The following is a 25,918-nucleotide window of genomic DNA, read 5'->3' as shown; positions in this document are numbered from 1 at the left end:
AAGCCAATTCAATAAGGCAACAATAAAATTCAACCCCAAACAGACTCCTTTCTCCTATAGCAAACGCCCATCTCTTCGTTTCTCTGTTTCTCTCTCGCAGAGCCGCTCTGAACAGGTCATTTCTTGTGGCGGAAGGACTGGTGACTCTGTAGTGATTATGGGTTTCGGTCATGTTGATGTTTTTTGGTTGGTTTTTGTGACAGAACGTAGGTGGAGGAGAGGATGCGGACGAGGTGTTTGATGAGTTGCTTAAAAAGCATGGGAAGGTGGTTTATAGGAAAGGTGACTCGAAGCCACCCGTCGCCGAGGCTGACGATGATGCCGAAAGCTTATCCTGTTAGCTCTCTTCCTTGCTACTATACAATATTATGTAATGTATTTCCTTTGTTGCAATGAGAACATAGTTACTTCTAAGTTGTTTGAACAAATGTAGTTAGGGTCTAACTCCAGGCAACTCCTGGTAAACACAAGGTTTTCTCTCCAAACCAGTCACAAACTTCCTTTTTTTTTGTTGGGCGTAAGTAATTACCACTTGAAGCTTGCTAGCACCGTACCTAAACCTACACATCACTATGCACATGATAAAAATAAAAGAAGGGGGGAAACCCATTGCTAAAAGCAGCTAAATCACCCTGTGAAAAGGAAAAAGTCATCAGATCTTCACCTCCAATCCCACTTGCCATATGAGGCAAAAGATTTTGAGTATACAAGGTGAAAGAAATCTTGTGGATAAATTTATAAAGCCACCCCATTTCTCATGATGGCTGAAATAATTGAGGAGACTGATGCATGATCATAGCCTGTGAAATCTAAGAAATACTTCATGCTTTCCTTGTAAAGCTATAAAAAAGTGTTCTTTTTTTATGGCTCAATATAGATTGTACGATATATACCGTTTGTAGCGTCGGACAAGGACAAATGTTTTTCGAGGTACAATGCCATATCTGTAACTTTTTCTTCTGCCTATTGTTGCATGTTCTCTTTTCTCAATTTCCTCCATGGCAATCCTCTGTCTTTTACTTATAAATTTCTTATCATGATTCCTGAATGAAGTTTATGCTTGGTGAACTTAGATTCCTTTTTTCTTTAAAATAATTAATGACCATCATACAGAAAATAAAGTATGTTTGGTTCAACGTAGGATGAACTATGCCAGTGGGTAGAGTTAATGGAAAATTAAGTGTCGAGACAACCAGCACGAAATGTAGTATGAAATGAAGAATCAGCGGATTTTCTCACTACTCTCTTAAACGAGGCTCTAAAACACTATTAAATGTATATATTCAATTAGAAGGGTTTTGAAAAGAGAGGGTTCCTGAGAAATTTTTTAATGTGCAAGGCCAATAACATATGTAATGGTTATCCACTTAATAGACATATAGGAGTTATCTAATTAAGCTCCGCTAGTTTGAAAATTAAGAAGGCATTTTGAATAATGTTACTCCAAAGTTATTAGCTGACATGAAACATAGCATAGGGATACCTAGGAAAAACCTTCTATATGGATGAAGTGACTGAAGAAAAAACAGCAATCTTTTTCCAACAGAGATAGGGCGATCCATGAAACAAGGCTCCATGATGTGATTTATTAGAAGTTCCCAAGCTCATACCGTGAGAACTCAAATCAAAGAATAGAATATTTATAATTCTAGGAACGGCAAGAAAACAAGCACCTGGTATCACAGCTGTGGAGAACAATTGATGTGGTGTGGACATATTTGACACGGACATGACAAGAAGCTCAATACTGGATTATATGTGATTCATCACTGGCAAACTATGTAAGCTTCAATTTATAGTGTAAACATTCCTTAATATGAGAAAGAACTAAATAGAGAAATCATTATAAAACTAGACATAGGATAGTGATCTTCGGTTTAATTCATTGTTCTCTTTAGGCTGGTCTAATTGAGCCACTAGAATTAGTAATATTGGCATCATTTATCAGAGAGCTAGAAGCTAATAGTAAGCAAGTTAAAAATTGGAGACTGTGGATGAATGGTCAAGTGTACTGAATTCATTTATGGTAAAGTCTATCCTTGGTCTGAGCTGAGAATTGTAATGCAATACAAGGTAGTTGAGTCCAGGATAGTGATTTATATCAATGGTTTCGGCCTACCTCAAAAACTTGATTGCTCATATCGTATATGGTTATGGCTAAGCTACAATGAACAATAACATTATTGTCATTTTTAGAAGACAGATCATTAGATCTATCAACCAGGATTGACTATCACATATGATGTGCACTTTAAACTATTTATTGTTAAGTACTAATGCTATGCTTTCTACAGTTGCTGTAGCGTTGGCCAAAGTTGCTAGTGATGTAAAAGCTGGGGATATCCGTGTTCTTTTTGTGAAGCCTCTAGTGTACTGGACCCGGTTTTTTATCATTGCAACAGCCTTTTCTCGCCCTCAAATTGATGCCATTGGGTACGCAATTTATTTTCATCATGCATAAAATTGATTTACTTTTATCATCTCATTTCTTCCTTCTCATAGTGTCTATTTCCAGAAGCAAACCAATTGAATCAGTGGCATTGCCTGTGCATAATTCCTATCTTTTTGCTGAATGTAGGTCCAGAATAAGAGATACAGCTGAGAAGCAATTCAAAAGAGTTGCTTCTGGCGACACAAAACCCAACTCTTGGACTTTATTAGACTTTGGTTAGTCATCTAAGTACTGATAATTATCTGCATTTGTCAGTTTCCTGGTTTTCTTTGAAGTTACAACAAAGGATGAGGTCAACTACATATGTGCAGTGATAGCCAAATTCTTTAAAATTGTTGATGTGATTATGTTATCTTCCAATTACATTTTTGAAGACTTCTATACAATTTTTTCTTTCCCTTGACTATTAAAGTTACTCTTGCAGGTGATGTAGTTGTCCATATATTTCTCCCTCAACAGCGGGAGTTTTATAACTTGGAAGAATTCTATGGTAATGCTACACTAATTGAACTTCCATTTGATACTCAATCCTCATTTCGGAATTGATACACTCAGCACTGCTTCAGAGGCGTTGAATTAAGAAGAAAGAAATGAATCTCTTCGTGCTGCATGCAAATCAGTTGTTGCTTCATATTGCAGCGCTTTGGCATTTGATGACAGAAAGAGATGTAGCATAAGTCGGGTGATCTGATGCAATACCAATACAAGGCTTGTGAAGGAATGCAAGGAACACTAGATTTGAATTGTTCCCTCATCTAGGATAACTTGTTGCTTCTGCAACATAATCCTCCAGTTTGTACTGAGAATGGTATTACAACCGAAGGTTTTTATTTTATTTTATTTTACTTTTATAGCATTTTTGCTATTTCTTTATATTCGGTACTAGTTTTGAATTGAAAGATGTCTTGATACACGAGGCTTAGTTTCTTGAATTACAGGATTCAATGTGAATGAAAATGGACTGCTTATGCTATATCATATCGTAGCAGATATATGTTCATGTCAGAGATCTTGTTATAGAGGTTCTGCAAATTTCATGGGTTGGTCTTATGGAAATCTAACATGAGATATAGTTTTTGTAATATTATGTAAAATGAGATTAGGTAATCTGGGCTCCCAGTGTGCTGCTGGTAGTTGACACTTGCCCATTTTCTACATTAATTGTTCATCAACTTCTTCCTCCAAAGTTAACATGAGCATTGCTGAAAGGATCATGAAATCAAGCAAGTAAGCTCCAAATCATCATTTTGGTTACATTTAATATTTACAAATTGTTAGGATACACACTGTGAATGAATGAACGTGGGGTCCACTACTCACGTGCCTACGTTTATTTTCTCCAAACGAAACATGAATGAAACAGAGAGGAGTGGGGGCCACGAGTGAATGAAAGTGCAGGTGTGAAAAAGGCCAGGTGCGGAAAAAGGCCCACCCGATCACATTAGTCTATAAATACTCTATTTGCCTAGGGTTTCGTGGGCAAAAAAAGAGGTGGCTGTGCAGGAGTGCAAGTACGAAGATTGAGGGGGAAAAGGCAGCGTTCCTTTTTTTTTTGTTTTGAGCGGCGTGCAAAGAAAAGCAGTGCAAGACATTTGTTCGTGAAGTTTTTTTTTTTTGGCGGCTGCAGTGTGCAGCGCAGGAGCAAAAGAAAGAGACTTTGTGAATTTTGTGCACCCCTTTTGTGAGAGAGTATTTGTGTGAGGGATCTGAGAGTTTGTTTGAGAGTTTAGGTTGTGAGTGATTGTAAACCCTAGTTGTATTCTCTCCCTCTAATAGTAGATCTCCCCCCTCCTTACCCCGTGGACGTAGACAGTTTGCCGAATCACGTAAAATTTGTATTCTTGCCGTGATTTGTAATAGCTTGTAGGATCCCTCAACAGGCCAGTCCTAGAACTGATGAGAGGAAGAGCCGATATCTCACTTTGTTGAGATATCCGCTTCAGATTCTTGTTTCCTTGGTGAGACATGAATTCTTACGATCTAATCTCTTGTTGTGCACCTTACGCACCGGAGGTGCTGTCGAAATTTTCGCTGCGCACAACAAGTGGTATCAGAGCACCGGGTTAGACTTGGGAGCTTGTTTGAAGGATTCATTAAAGGATTCCTATTTGAAGATTAGATCGACAACATGGGTGAAACAAGCACATCGGGATCGTCTCTTACGAAGATGATACATAGTTTGAGCATCAATAACATGAAGATTGATGTTCCGAAGTTCGACGGCAAGATTAATTTCGGATTGTGGAGGTGTCAGGTGATGGACGCCTTGGACGCTCAGAATTTGGAGAAGACTCTTGAGTTACAAGAGAAACCTGCCGATATGGAAGCTAAGGTTTGGAAGAAGATGAATAGTAGGACGTGTGGAGTTATTCGGTCATGCCTGACGTCGGATCTTATTTATGACGTGATGAACGAGACGTCGGCGAAGAAGATGTGGGAAACACTCAATGAAAAGTATCTTACTAAGAACATTGAGAATCGGCTTCACTTGAAGAAGAGATTTTATCAGTTCAAGATGAAGAGGGGAGTTTCCATTAGGGAGCATGTTAACAACTTTACAAAGCTACTTTCAGACATGGCCAATGTGGATATCATGGTTGAGGATGAAGACAAGGCGATGCTACTTTTGTGTTCGTTGCCCGAGGATGATTATGGTACTTTTGTCCTCACTATGATTAATGGAAGAACTACTATTAGTTACAAGGAGGTGACATCAGCGTTGGTAAATTATAAGTTAAGGAAGATTGTTGATGAGTCCTCTGAGAAGGCATCGGGAGATGCATTAGTAGTTCATGGCCGTGATTCAAACCGAAGCAGGAGGTCACAGTTTAGAGGTGCACATCGTGGGATTCGTAGGAATCAGTGTGCCTTTTGTAAAGAGAATGGACATTGGAAAGCCGAATGTTCAAAGTTAGATCGAGCCGAGAAGAATAAGGGGAAAGCTGTACAAGCTTCAGAGGTGAATGTTGTCAAGACTAGTGACAACAATTCAGATTCGGATTCTTCGGGCTATTCGTTGTCTGCACTACCGTCAGTTTGTGTTGCCAACTCTACAGAGTGGATGTTGGATTCGGGTGCTTCATACCACGTTTGCCCTATGAGGGATTGATTCTCCAGCTTTCAGAAGTTAGAAAGAGAGGATGTTGTGCTCATGGGTAATGGACATGCATGCTCTATTGGTGGTATTGGTACCATTAGTATTCGGATGTATGACAGAGTGATTCAGGAGTTGGATGAAGTGAGGTTCGTTCCGCAGTTGTCAAAGAACATCATTTCACTGGGAGCTTTGATGGCATTGGCTATAAAGTGACCTTGGTGGATGCACGTTTGAAGGTCACATTAGGGTCCATGATTGTGATGAAGGGCGTCAGAAGGAGCAATTTGTATTATTTGCTCAGAAGCACGATGATTGATAGAGAGATGACGACTTCATCAGATTCGGCTAGACTGTGGCGTTGTTTGATGCTGGGTTATTTGATTGGTAATGCCGTGTATAGGTTATTGAGGAGTGCTTTGACCTGTAGTTTGAAGTCCTGTGAACCCATTGGTATGAGCAAGAAGACCGAGGTGGAGTTTGACACTTCTATCCACCATTCAAGGGGTCTTCTGAGGGGTGTTCATTCAGGCATTCGGGGGCCTTCCAAGGGAGAATTATTGGGAGGTAATAGGTATGTGGTTTCTGCAGTTAGGGATTGCTCTAGGCATTGGTGGGTTGCAACCAAGTCCGTGTGAAGTCCTAGAAGCCCGCAACAGATGGAGGAAGTGTGTTGGTAGAAAGATAACCCGACGTTCTGGTTATGGTAGGGGTTCTTTCTTGCAATTGTACCGAGCTCACGGCAATAGGAAACACTTCATTGGTGTGGAAACTTTGAGACGACGTGATGAGATGGCAGATTTGGGGAGCTGTTCCTTTCTGGAGGAGGATCAGCGTTTGATGTCAAGCATTGGCATTGGTGTGCGGGCTACGACATGTTTGGGTCATCTTATGTATGGGTTGTCGACTGCTGCATGTAGAGATTTTAGATCTGGTGGAGCTGCTTCAGATTTTGGGTTGCGTCAGATGTTTGGCTACCCAGCACTTGGTCACATCGTGGATGTGAGGTATGTCATGTTTGACTCTCGACAGGTGGAGAGTGGTGATCAGATCTTTGGGACATCACAGCGGGTGGAGAGTGATGCTACTCCACGTTGGGTAGAGACTCCAGATCATACTGCATCATTTGGGATTCCAGCTGATGTGACACAGATTGGGAATCATGTTGTTTTGGATGCAGATGATAGGTTGATTGATTCGAGTGCAGCTGATAGATGTAGTCTGGATATGGCCATTGGTTCATCTCAGGTGGAGATGTTTGGATTATTTCAGTTTAGGGCTATTAGAGGTGCTATCAGCCGTAGACTTAATCGTGATGTTGGAGAAGGGTTACGAACTCTTCTATTGGATTGAGGTCGTTCGTGGCCATTTTAGTGAACTACGTTCGGCTTGATTCCTTGGGCAAGAGGATACATAGGCAGTCTTTATGATGCAGCCGGGTTGGATTTTGATGGGGGTGAGACCGATTTGGTGAGTAGATACCGACGTTTGGGTGAGTGTTCGCACTCCCGTTGGGTCTCGACTTGTTGTGGATTGAGTCCGTTGTCGTGAATTGTTTCACTTTGTACTGGACGCAACAAGTGAGACATTTGATTTGGTTGGTATCGGCTCAGTTTTGGGAAAACTTCGCCGATGTGGAGAATTGTGAATGAATGAACGTGGGGTCCACTACCCACGTGCCTACATTTATTTTCTCCAAACAAAACATGAATGAAACAGAGAGGAGTGGGGGCCACGAGTGAATGAAAGTGCAGGTGTGAAAAAGGCCAGGTGCGGAAAAAGGCCCACCCGATCACATTAGTCTATAAATACTCTATTTGCCTAGGGTTTCGTGGGCAAAAAAAGAGGTGGGCCCACCCGATCACATTAGTCTATAAATACTCTATTTGCCTAGGGTTTCGTGGGCAAAAAAAGAGGTGGTTGTGCAGGAGTGCAAGTACGAAGATTGAGGGGGAAAAGGCAGCGTTCCTTTTTTTGTTTTGGGCGGCGTGCAAAGAAAAGCAGTGCAAGGCATTTGTTCGTGAAGTTTTTTTTTTGGAGGCTGCAGTGTGCAGCGCAGGAGCAAAAGAAAGAGACTGTGAATTTTGTGCACCCCTTTTGTGAGAGAGTATTTGTGTAAGGGATCTGAGAGTTTGTTTGAGGGTTTAGGTTGTGAGTAATTGTAAACCCTAGCTGTATTCTCTCCCTCTAATAGTAGATCTCCCCCCTCCTTGCCCCGTGGACGTAGGCAGTTTGTCGAACCACGTAAAATTTTTATTCTTGCCGTGATTTGTAATAGCTTGTAGGATCCCTCGACAGGTCAGTCCTAGAACTGATGAGAGGAAGAGCCGATATCTCACTTTGTTGAGATATCCGCTTCAGATTCTTGTTTCCTTGGTGAGACAGGAATTCTTACGATCTAATTTCTTGTTGTGCACCTTGCGCACCGGAGGTGCTGCCGAAATTTTCGCTGCGCACAACACACACCAACAATAACGTCTCGAACAGAGACGTAATACACAGAATAAAGGCACAAAAAATCAATCACAGTACTCACAAATATACGTGGTTCACTCCTTCGAAGCTACTCCATGGTGCAACGACGACGCCAAATTCTTTTATATCCCAAAAGAATAGATCAAAGAAAACACACACTCTTGATCAGATACACTCCAAGAACTCTCACAATCTCTCTCTGTGTTTTCTCTCTCACTTTTCTATGAGAGGAGTTATTTTTTGGATGAGTTTTTCTTAAGAGTTTAGGACCCTATTTATAGTGTTTGAGAAAATACTATACACTAATAATATATATTAGTAGGACCCGTCACTAATAATATTTTATTGGTCGGATCCGTCACCAATTAAACTCCTCAACGTTTGTGGCTGATAATTTCCTCGTGGGGCCCGCCTTTTTGTTTTATCAGGCAAACTTTCGGTTTGTTTTATTAGACTAACACAAATTACCCCGCCCCAACCCTTGGTTTTTTCATTTCTCGAATTGGGCTTTTTTAACCAACCATCCCCCCACCCCACCCACCCACCACCCACCCACTCTTAAAGCTTTAGTATTTAGATGGGGGAGCCGACACCTTTTTGGAAATTAATTGAAATTCTTTAACGTCATGCTCTTTAAGAGCCTAAATTGTTGAATGTGAGGGGTGAGAGAACTTGGGGGCAATTTGCAAACACCAAGATTTGTTGGGTAAATCTGCAAATATGGAAGATGTGAGGGGTATATATGCAAAAAATCCTTCTTTCAAAATGGTTTAGTTCACCCTATACCTTAACTGAACTTTGGGTAAAAAGACGTGGGAGTCTGACAAATGCTACTTATAAACTGTAATCCTAGCTATAATCCTGCTAGCAAACAGAGAGACGGTAGACTAAGTCACTAGCGTTTACCTCTTAATCTCAACTTCAACGTTTATGTTCTCTTCCCTTTTTTCCTGGCAGCCAATTTTAACTCCACATTTGCCGGCTCCCCGAGCCATGTTCCTCCCACTCTTCACATTTGTGCTCACCTTGACCTCTTCTTCTCTTCCATATGAACGTCTCGTCTTTTCCGAGCATTTCAATAACAAAACCAATGTCAAGGGTAGTTTCTCTCCTCATCCTTCTTCTGATCGCATCCAATTCCTTAGCTGACTTCTTAGAGGCCCCTTACTTCCAAAACTCGCCACAATGTGGAGAAAATGTCATCAACATCGCCATGACTCTCGATGAAGCCTACCTTCGAGGATCAATGGCGGCAATCCTCTGTTGCACGCAACGGAAATTTCGGTAGCATTTTGGCAGCACAACAAGAGAGTCAGGTCGTAATATGAATTCCTGTTTCACAAAGGAAACAAGAACCTTAAGTAAAATATCTCAACAAAGTGAGATATAAGCTCTTCCTCTCATCAGTTCTAGGACTGACATGTCGAGGGAACCTAAGTAAGCTATTACAAATCCCACAAAAGTGAGACAAACTAATTTTACGTGGTTCGGCAAATTGCCTACGTCCACGGGGCAAGGAGGGGGAGATCTACTATTAGAGAGAATACAAATAGGGATTACAAACCCACAAAGTCTCACAAATAAAACCCTCAAACAAGATCTCAATTTCTCCCTCAAATTCTCTCTCAAAACAGCAAAAGGGAGTCTCTGTTTCTCAGTCGACTTTCTCCTGTACAAACCCTCCTTTTGCTTTTTCTCCGCAGCCGCAAAAATCCTTGCACACCAAAACCTAAAAAAAACAAAGGTATTTACAAACCTCTCACCACGCGGAAAGGGATTCACGCGTGAACTTCCACGCGTGAATCATGAAGGTGGCCCCCACAAAATGCGTGAAAACACACGCGTTCATAATTCTCCACCTCGGCGAAGTTTTTCCAAAACTGAGCCGGCACCAAAGCAACCAAATATCCCACTTGTTGTGTCCAGTACGATGTGAAATAATTCACGATAACGGACTCAATTCACAACAAGTCGGGAACCCGAACGAGAGCTCAAACAATCTCCCCCATCAAAACCAACTAATCCAACACCGGCTGCATCGTAAACACTGCCTACGTATCCTCTTGTCCAAGGAATCACGCCTCACGTAGTTCATCCAAATGGCTGTCAACGGCCTCAACAATCACGAATATACAACAAGTTTCGACAATGATCAAACTTGTTGCTCGGAACCACCTTAGTGAGCATATCCGTCGGATTATCCTTTGTGTGGACCTTCACTATCTCCACATCTCCATCTTCAAGAACATCCCGAACAAAGTGATAATGAACGTTAATCTGCTTCATCCTCGCATGAAAAATCTGATTTTTCGCCAAATAGATAGCACTCATGCTATCACAATGAATAGTAACGGACAGCTACGATATACCAAGTTCCTCCAAAAGTCCTCAAAGCCAAATAGCCTCACTCATAGCCTCCGTAATCGTCATATACTCTTCTTCCATCGTAGACAAAGTCACCATAGACTGTAAGGTGCATCTCCAACACACTGACGCACGGGTCAAAGTGAATACATACCCCGTAGTGGACCGGTGCTTATCCAAATCCCCGGCATAATCCGAATCAACATAACCAATGCATAACTATCCACCTGTAGTGTCCCACTCATAAACCAAACCAACATTGAGCGTACCTCGAATGTACCTCAAAATCCATCTCACGGCGTCCCAATGACCCACTCCTGGATCGTGCATGTATCTCGAAACCATGCTCACCGCCTGTGATAAATCTGGTCTCGTACATACCATCGCATACATCAAGCTTTCAACCGCGTTCGCATATGGAGTCTTCGACATCAACTCTCGATCTTCAACTGACTTCGGTGAAAGATCAGCTGAAAGCTTCAAATGGGCTCACATTGGTACACTAACTGGTTTCGTATCCATGCTAACATGAAATCGCTGTAGAACCTTCTTCAAATAAGCCACTCGTGTCAAACAAATTCTGTCATTCTTCTTATCTCTGTCGATCTCCATCCCTAAAATACGCTTCGCCTCACCCAAATCTTTCATCTCAAACTCCTTTGAAAGCTGTGCATTCAACTCATCTATAGCATATCTGAAAATAGAGACAATCAAAATGTCATTGACATAAGTAACAAATAGATATACACACCTCCTTTCAACTTGTGAAAATATACGCAAGGATCAAACTGGCTCCGAATGTATGAATGACCAATCATAAAACCATCGAATCGCCTATATCATTATCGAGGAGACTGCTTCAAACCGTATATCGATTTTTTCAACAACTTATCTTTCCCTACAGCTCAGAATCCCAATGGCCGAGTCATATATATTTCTTCATCAAGATCACCATGAAGAAATATCGTCTTCACATCCAACTGATCTAACTCCAAGCCATACTCTGCCACCAAAGCTAGTAAAATCTGAATCGAAGAGTACTTCACCACCGGAGAGAAAAACTCATTATAATCTATTCATTCCTCCTGTGCATAGCCCTTCGCAACCAACTTAGCCTTGAACCTCAATGGAGTGCCTTCAATACCCTCCTTCTTCGTGTATACCCACTTGCAACCAATTGCCTTCCGCCCCTTTGAAAGCTCAACAAGCTCACACGTATCATTCTTGTGAAGAGACTCCATCTCCTCCTGCATAGCTATTTACCACGAATCAGCCTTCGAACTCTGCTTAGCCTCTCTGAATGTAGTAGGCACCATCTCATCGATACTCTCCACCGGAAGTGCATACGTAACTATGTCGGCATACCATGCTGGCATCCGTATGCCTCTTCTCTGTCTCTGAACCGTAATAGAATCTTAAACCTGAGCCGTCGGTCCCTGATCCTGTATAATTATACTCGTATCCTGCTCCTCATTGTCTACTCGCCTAGCGTCACCTCAGTCCGTACTCTAATGGATATTGTACCATATGGACAATGTGGAGTTGCATCGATCTCTACCAACTACGATATCTCCTCTGTCGGGTCGCTCTCCACCTGATGAGAGTTGGAAAGCTTCAAGATAGAAACCTCCTCGAATGTGACATCCCTACTCAGCATAATTTTTCTATCAACTGGATCACATAGCTTGTATCCCTTGACACCACGCTTAAATCCTACAAATATAGCATTCCTAACTCAAGGTTCCAATTTATTTGTTCTCACATGATAAAATACAGGGCACCTGAATACATTGAGCTGGTCATAGTCGTGTGCTAGCTCTCCCGACCACTTCTCCATAGGGGTCTTCCCCTCAATCGTAGATGAAGGCAGCCTATTAATAGGGTGGTTCGCATATGTAAGTACCTCAGCCCAAAAGATCTTCTCCAAACCATTTTGCGATAATAAGCATCAGACCTTCTCCAGTAAAGACCAATTTAACCTCTCTGCTACCACATTCTGCTGTGGTGTATGACTAACCGTGAAGTGCCTCTCTATGCCCTCATCTCGATATAGCTGCAGAAAGGGGTCTAAAGTATATTCACCATCGTTGTCGAATCGTAACGTCTTGATCTTTCTCCCAGTCTGCAGTTTTAATCTCTTCTTCCACTCCATGAACAAATCTAGGACTTCATTCTTATGCTTCATGGTGTACACCCAACAACGTCTAGAATAGTCATCTACGAACGTGACGAACCAATGTCGATCACCAAGTGATGCAGTCTTGGTGGGACCCCAAACGTCTGTGTGCACGTAGTCTAGGATGCCCTTCGTCCTATGAATGGTTGTCTCGAACTTCACCTTCGTCTTCTTGCCAAGAACACAATGCTCACAGAACTTAATTTTTTCACTCTTAGATCCCTTCAATAGCCCCTGCTTGCACAAAGCATGCTGTGACTTTTCTCCTGTGTGTCCCAACCTATAATGCCAAAGCCTGCTCATGTCCGCCTCTGAAATAGCCGAAGCAACCTGGCCAATCTCGGTGCTCCCCTTCACATAGTATAAATTTTAACTGCGGACTCCATTCATCATCACCAAAGATCCCTCAGTAACCTTCACTACAGCATTCTCAAATGTCACATTGAATCCCTTCGCCTCCAAAGCTCTAACAGAAATAAGATTCTTATTCAGCTGAGGAACAAATCTTACCTCCTTCAATTCACGGACTACTCCATCGTGCATCTGAATCCTCATAGTACCTATCCTACAAATTTCATAGGATTGATCATTTCTCATGATAACAACATCCCCTTCGAGTCTCTCGAACGATGCAAACCAATCTTGCCTAGGGGTCACATGATAAGTAGCACCGAAATCAAGCATCCAATCTGATGCATCCAAGTGGTTCACCTCTAAAGTAATCAGTAGAGAAAAGCTCGAATCATCGAAATCATCGCCTTTTGTAATACTCACCTCATTGGCCTTCAGGCCTTTTTTCTTGTCATTCTCCTTCTCCTTGAGCTTCGGGTAGTATCTCTTCCAATGTCCCTGCTCCTTGCAGAATGCACATTGGTTCTTTGCTAACTGGTGACGGCCTCTAGACTTTGACCTTTCTCTATTACCACCTTTCGGATATGGGCTTCTACCTCTCGTCGAAAAGGTCTCACCTGAAGTACTAGCACGGGAAGTCTCCTTGTCCTTCCTCCTTAAATCATAATTCGTCAATGCATTAGTAACTTCCCTATAGCTAATAGAAGATCTCCCATTCAACAAAGTGAGCACGAATGTGTCATACTCCTCATCCGATAAGGAGACCAATAAGATAATAGCCTTCTACTCATCCAAAATTTTCTCATCAATATTCGCCAAGTCCGACAACAACTTAGTATAGTTGTTCACATGAGCCGCTAGCGAGGTGCCTCGGGATATCTGGAATCTGAATAACCTACGTAGCAAATGTAACATATTCTCAACACTCTTCGTAAGGTACTTATTATTGAGAATTTCCCACATCTTCATCGCAGACGCCACCCCAATCACATCATATTTTAGCTCCAGTTCCAAATAGAACTCGATCACCCCACAAGCGTTCCTATTCATCTTTTTCCATATCGCCTCTTTATATTTTGGTGGTCTCTCATGGACCATGATGTTGGCCTTCTTGTTTTGATGATGTTTAACAAACAATTTACTTCTAATATTGTTTGTCTAGAATTTGTGTTTTCTTATTTATTATAGACAAACAACGTTGTTGGAGGATGGATGAAATAGAGCTTCAACGACGATATCAAATGGAGGTTGGCGGAATTGTGGAGTGAAGCAACGTTATTCAAAGTTAAAGATTAAGTTCAAGCTTCATCCGCAAGTGTACCAAGTCGAGCTTATTGAAGATCAAGATCTAGCTTGGGTAACTTAGTATAGGTTTTATATTATGTGTGTTAAGTACGTTAAGCTCAATATCTATACACACACATTTATTGGTTTCTTTGTATATATATATATATATATATAGAGGAGAACTTGTGTCAACTTAAGTGGATAGTGAATAGTGTGTCCACCAAACTTTATATCCACTCATTTAACATATAAAAAGTCACTTCATATCATGCAAGGATCCCTAGGAAACATCCAAGGGTTAAAATTTCATATTTACTATTGTGTTTTTTGAAAACATTGCATAGTATATGCAATTATGTGAAAATATTGTTTTTTTAGTTTTTGGACTTAACAATAACCATATACATATTTTATTAAGTCTATTTAATCATTGTGCAAAGTTTCAAAACATGGTTTAGCCTAAATGTCAAAATTCACATGTTTACATTTTTATGTTTTGGTCTATTTTGTAAAATGATGATATTTTTCATTTGGGAAGTTCTTTTTGGAAACCAGTCGTTGTAGCATGTTTATTATCATGTCTACAATCATTTCCCAAAGTTTTATATTTTTTGGAATTTATTTGATATTTTTAAACAGTGTTTTAAAATCAGAAAAACAGTTTTCAGAACTTCATTTTCATGTATCAGTATGCGGTCGATCGCACTGGTCGACCGCACCTGAGTTCATTTGTCAGTGGGCAGCAGAGAGTTTGTCGGTCGACAGCCACGGTCGACCGAGAGCTCGAGACTTCCCACGGTCGACTGCACTGGTCGACAGAAGAAGTACTGCTCGTTTTCTCAGTTTGGGATCTGGATCGCGGTCGACCGCGAATTTTTTCGGTCGACCGCCGCTCTGTCAGTTCTGTTCCAACGGCTATTTCTTGTTACCGTTGGCTGAGGCTTTTTTATCATTTGTTGGGGGTTTTTTGCTAAAGTTTTGAGTGGGTATAAATACCCCATTCTCTTCAACTCTTCAATAACAAGAGTGTGTTTTTAAAACAAGTTTAAAGAGTTTTAAACAAGGGTTTAAGTTTAGTTTAAGAAGCTTTTAAGCATTTAGAAGTTTGAGTTTGTGAAATCAATTTCACAAGAGCTTGAGGAGATCATCTATTGGTGTTTGGGCATCCAACTATTCTCCCTCTACCTCTTGATCTATTGAGAAGTTTTCTAAACTCTATTTCTAGCTTTACATCTATTTATTTGATTATCATTTTATTAAAGCTAGTTTTATATTGAGTTTAGTTGATTTGATTTCACTCATTGTTTACACACACCCACTTAAGCTGTTGTAACAATTGAGTGTGAGCTTTCATTGTGTTCTCATCCATAGTAGAGAACAAACAATTATTGTATTAAGCCTAATTGTGAGATCACCTTGTAATACACTTTTACACCGAGAAGAGTGTGTGGTTGTTAGCCCTTATGTTTTGATGATGTTTTACAACCACCATTATCGGTACTAATGGCTTATTAAGTTCAAATGTAGTGAATTCATATATCAAGCCTATTAGCCCCACAAATGGAGGATTGGATGGAATATACGCTACAACGATGATATCCATAGGAGGAGGAGGCATAATGATGAAGCAAACGTTATTTCAAGAACATCAAATTCAAATAGAAGCTTCATCAAATTCAAGCTATATCAAGACTCAAGCATTGTATTCTATATGAGGATATTAGCTATCTTATTTTTTCTCTCTAGTACTAGAATGTAGGCAAAGAGTTATTGACTTCACTTGAAGCTATTGGGATATCACACACATGTTTCATACTTATGTTTTTAAGCGTTTTTCAAAAAATACTATTTTTCAAAAGTATGAGGACCTATCTGCAAAATTCCTTTTCCAAACAGTTTGTTTTTAGCATTAAAAATATTTTACAAAGTTTCATAATTTTCAGAGGTCAAATAAATATTTTCCAAATATTTTTGTTGAGTCAAAAACAGTATTTTAGGATGTATCAGAATGCGGTTGACCGCACCGGTCGACCGCACTTATGTACATTCCTCTCTGGGTAGCAGAGAGTTCGTCTGCTTGTTTTTTCTCATTTCTGAGCTGGTCAGCGGTCGACCGAATTTTCCGTCGGTCGACCGATCATTTCCATCGGTCGACCGGAATTTCCGCCGGTCGACCGCCGTAATTTTCAAACGGTCTTTTTAGTCCTTTTTCCAGCGCCGCTTAGTACAGATCTCAGCGACGATTGTTTCCAGATTTTGGGGGATTAAGGGTATAGGTTTAAACAGCTGGTTTTCGCTTATTTAAACTCATCCTCTTCTTCTTCCTCAAGTGTCCCAGCTTTTGCAAAAACCAGTGACGTTGTTTTTATTTAAACTCATCCTCTTCTTCTTCCTCAAGTGTCCCAGCTTTTGCAAAAACCAGTGACGTTGTTTTTCAGAGCTCATATTTTCAAAACCTGTTTTCACTGAGTTTTTGTGTGTTCACTTCCCAGCTTCAGTGTGCTTTCTCTCTTTGCCATAGGGACATTATAAAGTGAGAGTCTTACACCAATTCTACTATCTTGTGAGTGTGATCTTGTGTAGATCAACTGTGAGGGAGTGTGATCTTGTGTAGATCAAACTGTGTAGTGTGAGATCGTGTGGGGATCGCTGTGTAGACGAAGTTCTGGCTTTCAAACCGGGTTGTGTAGTGGATTTCTCCTCGAGAGTGGGGAGCGGAGACGTAGGTCAGCGGACCGAACCTCGTTAACATATCGCGCGTCACATGATAACAATTCCTAACTCTATCTCCTCTATTTTGTTTGCATTAGAATACTGTGGTTTGCTTGCCTTAATTTTATTGCATAATTATAGCCTCTTGACCTAATCACCCCCCTCCAGGGTTCAACAATTGGTATCAGAGCTTGGTCTCTATATTAGTTTTTTGGTTTAATCACCTTAGAGATAAGATCTTATGGAGGCTTCAATGAATGTGCATATGCTAGAGGGACAATCCACCACTAGACCACCACTCTTCACCGGTAGTAACTTTGCTTATTGGAAGGCTAGGATGAGAATTTACCTTCGTTGCATTGACCTTGACATCCTAGAACTCATAGAGAAAAAGTACGTAGAGAAGTCCAAAGTTGGGACTATGACCGATGGAGAAAGGCACCAAGCCAATCTCAATGCTAAGGCTATGAATGCCTTAATTTGTGGTCTTTCCCCCAACGAGTATAATAGGGTTTCCACGTGTGCAACCGCATACGAAATTTGGGTGAAATTATGTATTACACACGAAGGAACCCCCCAAGTCAAGGAATCCAAAATTAGTGGACTTATGCATGAATATGAGTTATTTCAAATGCTTCCAAATGAATCAATTGATGCTATGCTTTCCCGCTTCACTAACATTATCAATGAATTGCATGGTCTTGACAAGAAGTTGACTGAATTACAAGATTCTTCGTTCATTGACTCCGATGTGGGAACCCAAGGCAACGGCAATAGAAGAAGCTCAAGACCTTACCACTTTACCTCTCGATGGCCTCATCGGAAAGCTCAAGGTCCATGAGAAGAAGCTCAAGGGGAAGGAGAAGGAGGAAGTGCCCTCACGAGATGTTGAGGAGCCATCACCAAAGTTGAAGACCATAGTTCTCAAAGGAGCTAGTGATAACTCCTCTTCGTCATCAGATAGTGAAGTTGATTTTTCTAGAGAAGTGGCTCATCTCTCTAGAAGAATTTTTAGACTCATAAAAATGAACAAGAAATTTAACCCACGATCTAACAACAAATTTCCTTCTCGTGTAGGAAAATGATTTGAATGCAATGAACCGGGCCATATCGCTAAGGATTGCCAAGGCTCAAGGAGAAGTACATGTACATGAAATACAAGAAGAAGAAGGCTATGTATGCCGGATGGGAATAATCCGAACCAAGTGATTCGGATAGTGATGAAGAAGGAGCCAAACTTGCTCTTCATGATCCTAACGTTCGCTTCATGGCCCTTGAACATGAGGTAATATCCGACACCGAGAGTGAATCCTTCTACATGCAATGTGATCTAACTATGGCTCTAGAAGAATTGAACATTGAATTCAAAAGAATGTCCAAAGAATTTTCTTCTTTTAAAAAGTTGCATGCTTCTTGTGATATCAAGCTAGAACAATTAACAACCTCTCTTGCACTAAAAGATGAATTGCTAGGAGATCTCGATTTAGAGAATAAGCAATTAAAATCAAAGATTGAGAGATTAGAAATTGAGGGTGGTAGGATTAGACCCACTCATGCTTATGCTAATCACCATCACTATGGTAGAAATAGGTTTCATGGTTCTCACACCCATACATACAAAAGAAATTTTGTGTGCACATATTGCATGAAACATGGTCATATTTCTACTCATTGTAGAATTAAAGATAACTTTGAATTTTATGGATTGATATGGGTACCCAAAGGTACCAAGACTACTAACCACCAAGGACCCAAGACTTGGGTACCAAAAGTTACTACATCTTCATCTTCATCTCTTGTAGGGAACATCACGGCAACGACGTAAGGAGATGTGGTACCTTGATAGTGGTTGCTCACATCATATGACGGGCAACAAAGAGTTATTTGTAACCCTATCAAGAATTGAAGGAGGTAACATCTCATTCGGCGGTGGTGAGAAAGGAAAAATCATTGGTGTTGGTTCTATTGGTAAGAAACTCTCACCCGTTATAGAAGATGTTTATTTGGTTAATGGTTTGAATCATAATCTTCTTAGCATTAGCCAATTGAGTGATAAAGGTTTTGATATTTCTTTTAAACCGGATAAATGCATCATTAGTATGAATGGTAAAATTGTTTTTGTTGCTAATCGCAAATCTAATGTATACATTTTTGAGATGAATGAATTAGTGAATCAAGATGTGAAGTGCCTTGCGGCAATTGATGAAAACCCTTAGACTTGGCATAAGAGACTTGGACATGCAAATATGGAGCTAATATCAAAATTGTTTAAGAGAAATCTTGTTAAAGGGTTACCTAGCTTGCACTTCATCAAAGATACCATATGTGAGGATTGTGCCAAAGGTAAACAAACAAAATCTTCCTTCAAATCCATCCATGAGGTATCGACTTCTAAACCTTTGCAATTACTTCATCTTGATTTGTTTGGTCCTATACGTGTTACCTCTCTTGGAGGGAAACACTATGTTTTTGTGATTATTGATGATTTTTCTCGTTTTACATGGACAATATTTCTTACAAAGAAAAATAATTGTTTTGAAGAATTTGTTAATCATGTCAAAAGAATTGAAAATAAAAAAGATTTGAAAGTTGTTAAAATAAGAAGTGATCATGGTGGTGAATTTTAAAATGATTTTTTCTATGATTTTTGTGCTCATCATGGTATAACTCACATGTTTTCTGCTCCTAGAACACCACAACAAAATGGTGTTGTTAAACGGAAAAATCGTACCATACAAGAGATGACACGCACTATGTTAAATTCTTTTGATTTGCCAAAATATTTTTGGGCCGAAGCCATTAATACGGCTTGCCATGTTTTAAATTGTGTTTTGATTAGACCAAAGCTTAAGAAAACTCCTTATAAACTTTTTTATGGAAAAACCCCTTTTATTGGTTATTTTCGTATCTTTGGTTGCAAATGTTTTATTTTAAACACCAAAGATTACCATGACAAATTTGATTCCAAAATTGATGTTGGTATTTTCTTAGGTTATGCACCTCGAAGTAAGGCTTATAGGGTCTTCAATAAACGAAGCCTCGTTGTTGAAGAATCTATAAACGTTACTTTTGATGAGACTAATATTAGTTCTCAAGTTGTTTTGCCTAGGAAAGATGATGATGATGATGTTAAGGAAGGATTGGACCTTTTACAAATAAATGATACTCCCTCTATAGAAGCTCAAAAGGATGTGGATAGCTCCAATGCTCATGAACAAGTTGAACTTCCTAAAGCTTGGAAATTCGCATCAAACCATCCACAGGAACAAATCATTGGGAGCCCTTCACAAGGAGTTGTTACTCGCTCAAAAGCCTTGAGTGAGTGTGGTAATGTTGCATTCTTATCTCAATTAGAACCTAAAAAGATTAATGATGCTTTAAATGATGAATTTTGGGTTTTGGCTATGCATGAAGAACTAAATAATTTTACAGGAAATGATGTTTGGAAATTAGTTCCTAGACCTAACAATGCTAGTGTTATTGGTACTAAATAGGTTTTTAGAAACAAACATGATGAACATAACATTGTTACTAGAAATAAAGCTCGTTTGGTTGCCCAATGATACAATCAAGAGGAGGGCATAGACTATGATGAAACCTTTGCACCGGTTGCAAGGGTAGAATCTATTAGGATGTTTTTGGCATTTGCTAGCTTTAAAATTTTCAAACTATTTCAAATGGATGTCAAAAGTGCTTTCTTAAATGGTTTTATAGAAGAGGAAGTGTATGTTGAGCAACCCCCCGGTTTTATTGATCATGATTTTCCTAATCATGTTTACCGGGTTCAAAAAGCTTTATATGGGTTGAAACAAGCTCCTAGAGCTTGGTATGCTCGCCTCTCTAGTTTTCTTGTTGAAAATGGTTTTTCAAAAGGAACAATTGATAACACTCTTTTTGTGAGATAAAGGAAAAATGATTTCATTTTAGTTCAAATATATGTTGATGATATCATTTTCAGTTCTACTAATGAATCTTTGTGCAAGGAATTTTCTAAGGTTATGCAGGATCACTTTGAGATGAGTATGATGGATTTTCTAAGGTTATGCAGGATCACTTTGAGATGAGTATGATGGGAGAGCTTACATTCTTTCTCGGGCTTCAAGTTAAGCAAACAAAGGATGGGATATTTATTTCTCAAAGCAAGTACGCAAAGGAATTGGTGAAGAAATTCAATTTGGAGAACTCTAAGCATGCGCCTACTCCCATGAGTACAAGTATTAAGCTTGATGCGGATGAAAGTGGTGAAGACGTGGACCAAAAACTATACCGAGGTATGATAGGTAGTCTTCTTTATCTCACCACTAGTAGACCCGACATTATGTTTAGTGTGTGTGCATGTGCACGTTTTCAAGCATCTCCTAAAGCATCTCATTTAATTGCGGTTAAAAGAATCATTAAGTATGTTAATGGAACTTTTAACCTTGGTTTATTTTATCCAAAAAGCACCACTTTTGATTTATATGGTTTTTGTGATGCCGACTTTGCCGGATGTAAGGTAGATCGCAAGAGTACTAGTGGAACATGCCAATTCTTAGGAAATTCCCTTGTTTCTTGGGCTTCCAAGAAACAAAATTGTGTTGCATTGTCCACTACGGAAGCGGAATACATTGCCGCCGGCTTATGTTGTGCTCAAGTTTTATGGATGAAACAAAGTTTAGTTGACTATGATTTGAATTTTCAAAATATTAAAATCTTTTGTGATAACACAAGTGCCATAAATATTTCCAAAAATTCGGTTTTGCATTCTAGAACTAAACATATTGATGTACGCCATCATTTCTTACGCGATCATGTAGAGCGACAAGATGTATCCCTAGTATTTGTTGACACCAAATCTCAACTAGCGGATATATTTACTAAGCCTCTTGGAGAGGATGATTTTTGTCGCATAAGAAATGGTTTGGGCTTATGTACTATGTGAAAGTTCTACATTTGCTTGCTTGTTTATTTGCATTTTGCATTTCTTTTTACCCCATTTCTTTTTTGATGGTGACAAAGGGGGAGAGAAATCTCCTCATTTGTTGCATATTCTTAGGGGGAGCTCATAGATAGGGGGAGCACCTATCTATAAGCTATCTTTATTTTATTTTTTTTGCTCTTATATAATGGTTGGATGTCATCATCAAAAAGGGGAAGATTGTTAGCCCTTATGTTTTGATGATGTTTTACAACCACCATTATCGGTACTAATGGCTTATTAAGTTCAAATGTAGTGAATTCATATATCAAGCCTATTAGTGCCACAAATGGAGGATTGGATGGAATATACGCTACAATGATGATATCCATAGGAGGAGGAGGCATAATGATGAAGCAAACCTTATTTCAAGAACATCAAATTCAAATAGAAGCTTCATAAAATTCAAGCTATATCAAGACTCAAGCATTGCATTCTATATGAGGATATTAGCTATCTTATTTTTTCTCGCTAGTACTAGAATGTAGGCAAAGAGTTATTGACTTCACTTGAAGCTATTGGGATATCACACATATGTTTCATACTTATGTTTTTAAGCGTTTTTCACAAAATACTATTTTTTAAAAGTATGAGGACCTATCTTCAAAATTTCTTTTCCAAACAGTTTGCTTTTAGCATTAAAAACATTTTACAAAGTTTCATAATTTTCAGAGGTCAAATAAATATTTTCCAAATATTTTTGTTGAGTCAAAAACAGTATTTTAGGATGTATCAGAATGCGGTCGACCGCACCGGTCGACCGCACTTATGTACATTCCTCTCTGGGCAGCAGAGAGTTCGTCGGGGGGGCCCCGCCGGGCGGACCGGACAAGTCTCTGCTTGTTTTTTCTCATTTCTGAGCTGGTCAGCGGTCGACCGAATTTTCCGTCGGTCGACCGATCATTTCCATCGGTCGACCGGAATTTCCGCCGGCCGCCCGCCGTATTTTTCAAACAGTCTTTTTAGTCCTTTTTCCAGCGCCGCTCAGTACAGATCTCAACGACGATTGTTTCCATATTTTGGGGGATTAAGGGTATGGGTTTAAACAGCTGGTTTTCCCTTATTTAAACTCATCCTCTTCTTCTTCCTCAAGTGTCCCAGCTTTTGCAAAAACCAGTGATGTTGTTTTTCAGAGCTCATATTTTCAAAACCTGTTTTCACTGAGTTTTTGTGTGTTCACTTCCCAGCTTCAGTGTGCTTTCTCTCTTTGCCATAGGGACATTGTAAAGAGAGAGTCTTACACCAATTCTACTATCTTGTGAGTGTGATCTTGTGTAGATCAACTGTGAGGGAGTGTGATCTTGTGTAGATCAAACTGTGTAGTGTGAGATCGTGTGGGGATCGCTGTGTAGACGAAGTTCTGGCTTCCAAACCGGGTTGTGTAGTGGATTTCTCCTCGAGAGTGGGGAGCGGAGACGTAGGTCAGCGGACCGAACCTCGTTAACATATCGCGCGTCACAGGATAACGATTCCTAACCCTATCTCCTCTATTTTATTTGCATTAGAATACAGTGGTTTGCTTGTCTTAATTTTATTGCATAATTATAGCCTCTTTACCCTAATCACCTCCCCTCTAGGGTCCAACAGTGGTGAGAGTCGGGGATCGTTCCAAGAGGAGTGGCGTCGGTTGACGAGCCTAGGGAGAGATTGTAACCGAGCACTTGAGGGAGACACGGCTAGATCCAACACTTGTGTGGGTGTAGAGTGTGATTGCATAGTGTTTGTTGTGTGAGAGTTTTTGGTGAACTTGTAAACCGAGTGTGTAGTGGATTTCTCCCCGGGAGTGGGGAGCGGAGACGTAGGACGGAAGGTCCGAACTCCGTGATCATATTGCTTGTTTGAGTTTGGCTTAGCACTTATATTTGTTCATCTTTATAGCCTTTCTCTCATTGTTTATTTCATCCACTATTTCATTTGTTTATGTTATCCTTGTGTTTGCATATCCTTACATATATCATATTGTATATCTCTTTGGTAGGATATATCACCTTGTGTTAGTTTTATATCCTTGCACATACATTGCCCATATCTCTTTGTTAGGATATATCTTGTTATTTACATTGCCTATCCTAGCTCTTATATCTTGTGGTATTTCATACTTGCTAGGATAACTTGTTAATTAATTTTAATTGGCATTTAAATTGGATTAGATTAGCATAAGACCCTAATCACCCCCCTAGGGTCTAACACATGATGGTCTCCTACAAGTTCTGAGCATTGAGCGCATCCTGTACGTTGCTCATCCACAAATCAAAGTTGATTTTACCATCATACTTTACCACACTAATTTTGGTGTTTCGAAAACCAACTTGAACTGTACTTGCCATCGACTTGCTATTTTCACCTTCTTCTCCCAATGCAAACTAACCCCAAGTTGTAGAGAAAGAACAAACTTTGATAGAAATTAAGAATTACCCAACTGAACCCTGGATTGGATTCCAAATAGATCTCCTGTCCACACGAGGAAAGCGAAATCTCTAACGGCAACTCCTAATACTACCTCCACCGAAGCCTAGAACTCCAAGAACCAAGATTCACACAAAAATTTTCCTCCACCGAATTCCAAAATCCTAGATCTGAAATTTGGGCTATGATACCACTTGTTGCACGTAGTGAAAATTTCGACAGCACTTCAGCAGCACAACAAGAGAGTCAGGTCGTAATAGGAATTCATGTTTCACAAAGAAAATAAGAACCTTAAGCAAAATATCTTAACAAAGTGGGTTATCAGCTCTTCCTCTCATCAGTTTTAGGACTGACCTGTCGAGGGAACCTAAGTAAGCTATTACAAATCACATAAAAGTAAGACAAACTAATTTTACGTGGTTCGGAAAATTGCCTACGTCCACGGGGCAAGGAGGGGGATCTACTATTAGAGAGAATATAAATAGGGTTTACAAACACACAAAGTTTCATAAATAAAACCCTCAAACAAGATCTCAATTTCTCTCTCAAAACAGCAAAATGGAGTCTCTGTTTCTCAGCCGACTTTCTCCTGTACAAACCCTCCTTTTGCTTTTTCTCCACAGTCGCAAAAATCCTTGCACACCAAAACCTAAAAAAACAAAGGTATTTATAAACCTCTCACCACGCGGAAAGGGATTCACGCGTGAACTTCCATGCCTAAATCATGAAGGTGGCCCCCACAAAACGCGTGAAAACACACGCGTTCACATCCTCTCCATTCTTCATCACTCCACTTGCCCACAAACCCTGTATTTCCACCTAATTTATTCTCAGAGAAAATATGAAGATCACAACCTGAGAACAACAATCTCAACCTCCTTTCCTTACCTTCGCTTCGACATGCACCCCTTCAACGAAAAAACCGTTAAAGTCCTCATATCCACATCGGTTCATCAAGCTCTTGATCGCCCTTTAAACTACGTTCGCTCCTATCTACCTCACCTTCTTCCAAACTCTGTTCGCAGGGTCATATACTTAGACTCAGATGTGATCGTTTTGGATGATATCAGCAAGCTCTGGACAACCAAATTTATCGACAAAAATTCAGTCATCGCCGCACCTGAGTATTGCGACACAAACATATCAAGATAATTCACTCCATCATTTTGGTCCGATCCAACTCTAACATCAACATTCAAGAAAAGGCGATCGAAGGCTTGTTATTTTAGCACAGGAGTAATGGTGGTTGATTTAAAATCATGGAGGTTGAGAGATTATACGAGGAAGATTGAGGAGTGGATGGAGGTGTAGAAGAGGATGAGGATATATGAGCTCGGGTCACTGCCGCGCCATTCTTGCTGGTGTTCACAAGAGAGGTGACGGCGGTGGGCCCCAAGTGGAACAAGCATGGGTTAGGGGGGGATAACTACGAGGGGGAGTGTAGAGGGTTGCATTAAGGGGAGAGTAGTTTGTTGCGTTGGAGTGGGAGGGGGAAGCCTTGGGTTAGGTTGGATGAAAAGAGGGCTTGCCCTGTCAATGCTCTTTGGGCTCCTTATGATATGTTGAGAAAGTCATATCATACTTTGGATAATTGATTTGTTTTTTGAGAGGGATTTAGTTTCACTTGCGTTGATGTTTTGATAA

General features: G+C 40.1%; 1 protein-coding gene and 1 pseudogene across 1 annotated transcript in view; both read left to right on the top strand.

Moving 5' to 3' along the window:
* LOC109841973 (protein Iojap, chloroplastic) overlaps nucleotides 1-3,425 on the top strand; it is a 6,852-nt gene extending 3,427 nt beyond the window's left edge. Inside the window, exons 3-7 of the mRNA XM_020410897.1 lie at nucleotides 1-115; nucleotides 204-336; nucleotides 2,295-2,433; nucleotides 2,579-2,667; nucleotides 2,877-3,425. Of these exons, the coding sequence (XP_020266486.1) occupies nucleotides 1-115; nucleotides 204-336; nucleotides 2,295-2,433; nucleotides 2,579-2,667; nucleotides 2,877-2,998 (598 nt within the window). The 3' untranslated portion in view covers nucleotides 2,999-3,425. The remainder of the gene's footprint in view (nucleotides 116-203; nucleotides 337-2,294; nucleotides 2,434-2,578; nucleotides 2,668-2,876) is intronic.
* On the top strand, nucleotides 9,112-25,869 carry LOC109841972 (annotated as a pseudogene).

This window comes from Asparagus officinalis, chromosome 5 (assembly GCF_001876935.1).
Source record: "Asparagus officinalis chromosome 5, Aspof.V1, whole genome shotgun sequence".
Taxonomy (NCBI): Eukaryota; Viridiplantae; Streptophyta; class Magnoliopsida; order Asparagales; family Asparagaceae; genus Asparagus; species Asparagus officinalis.
The sequence above is the reverse complement of the archived record's forward strand: the minus strand, read 5'-3'. Positions and strand labels throughout refer to the sequence as shown.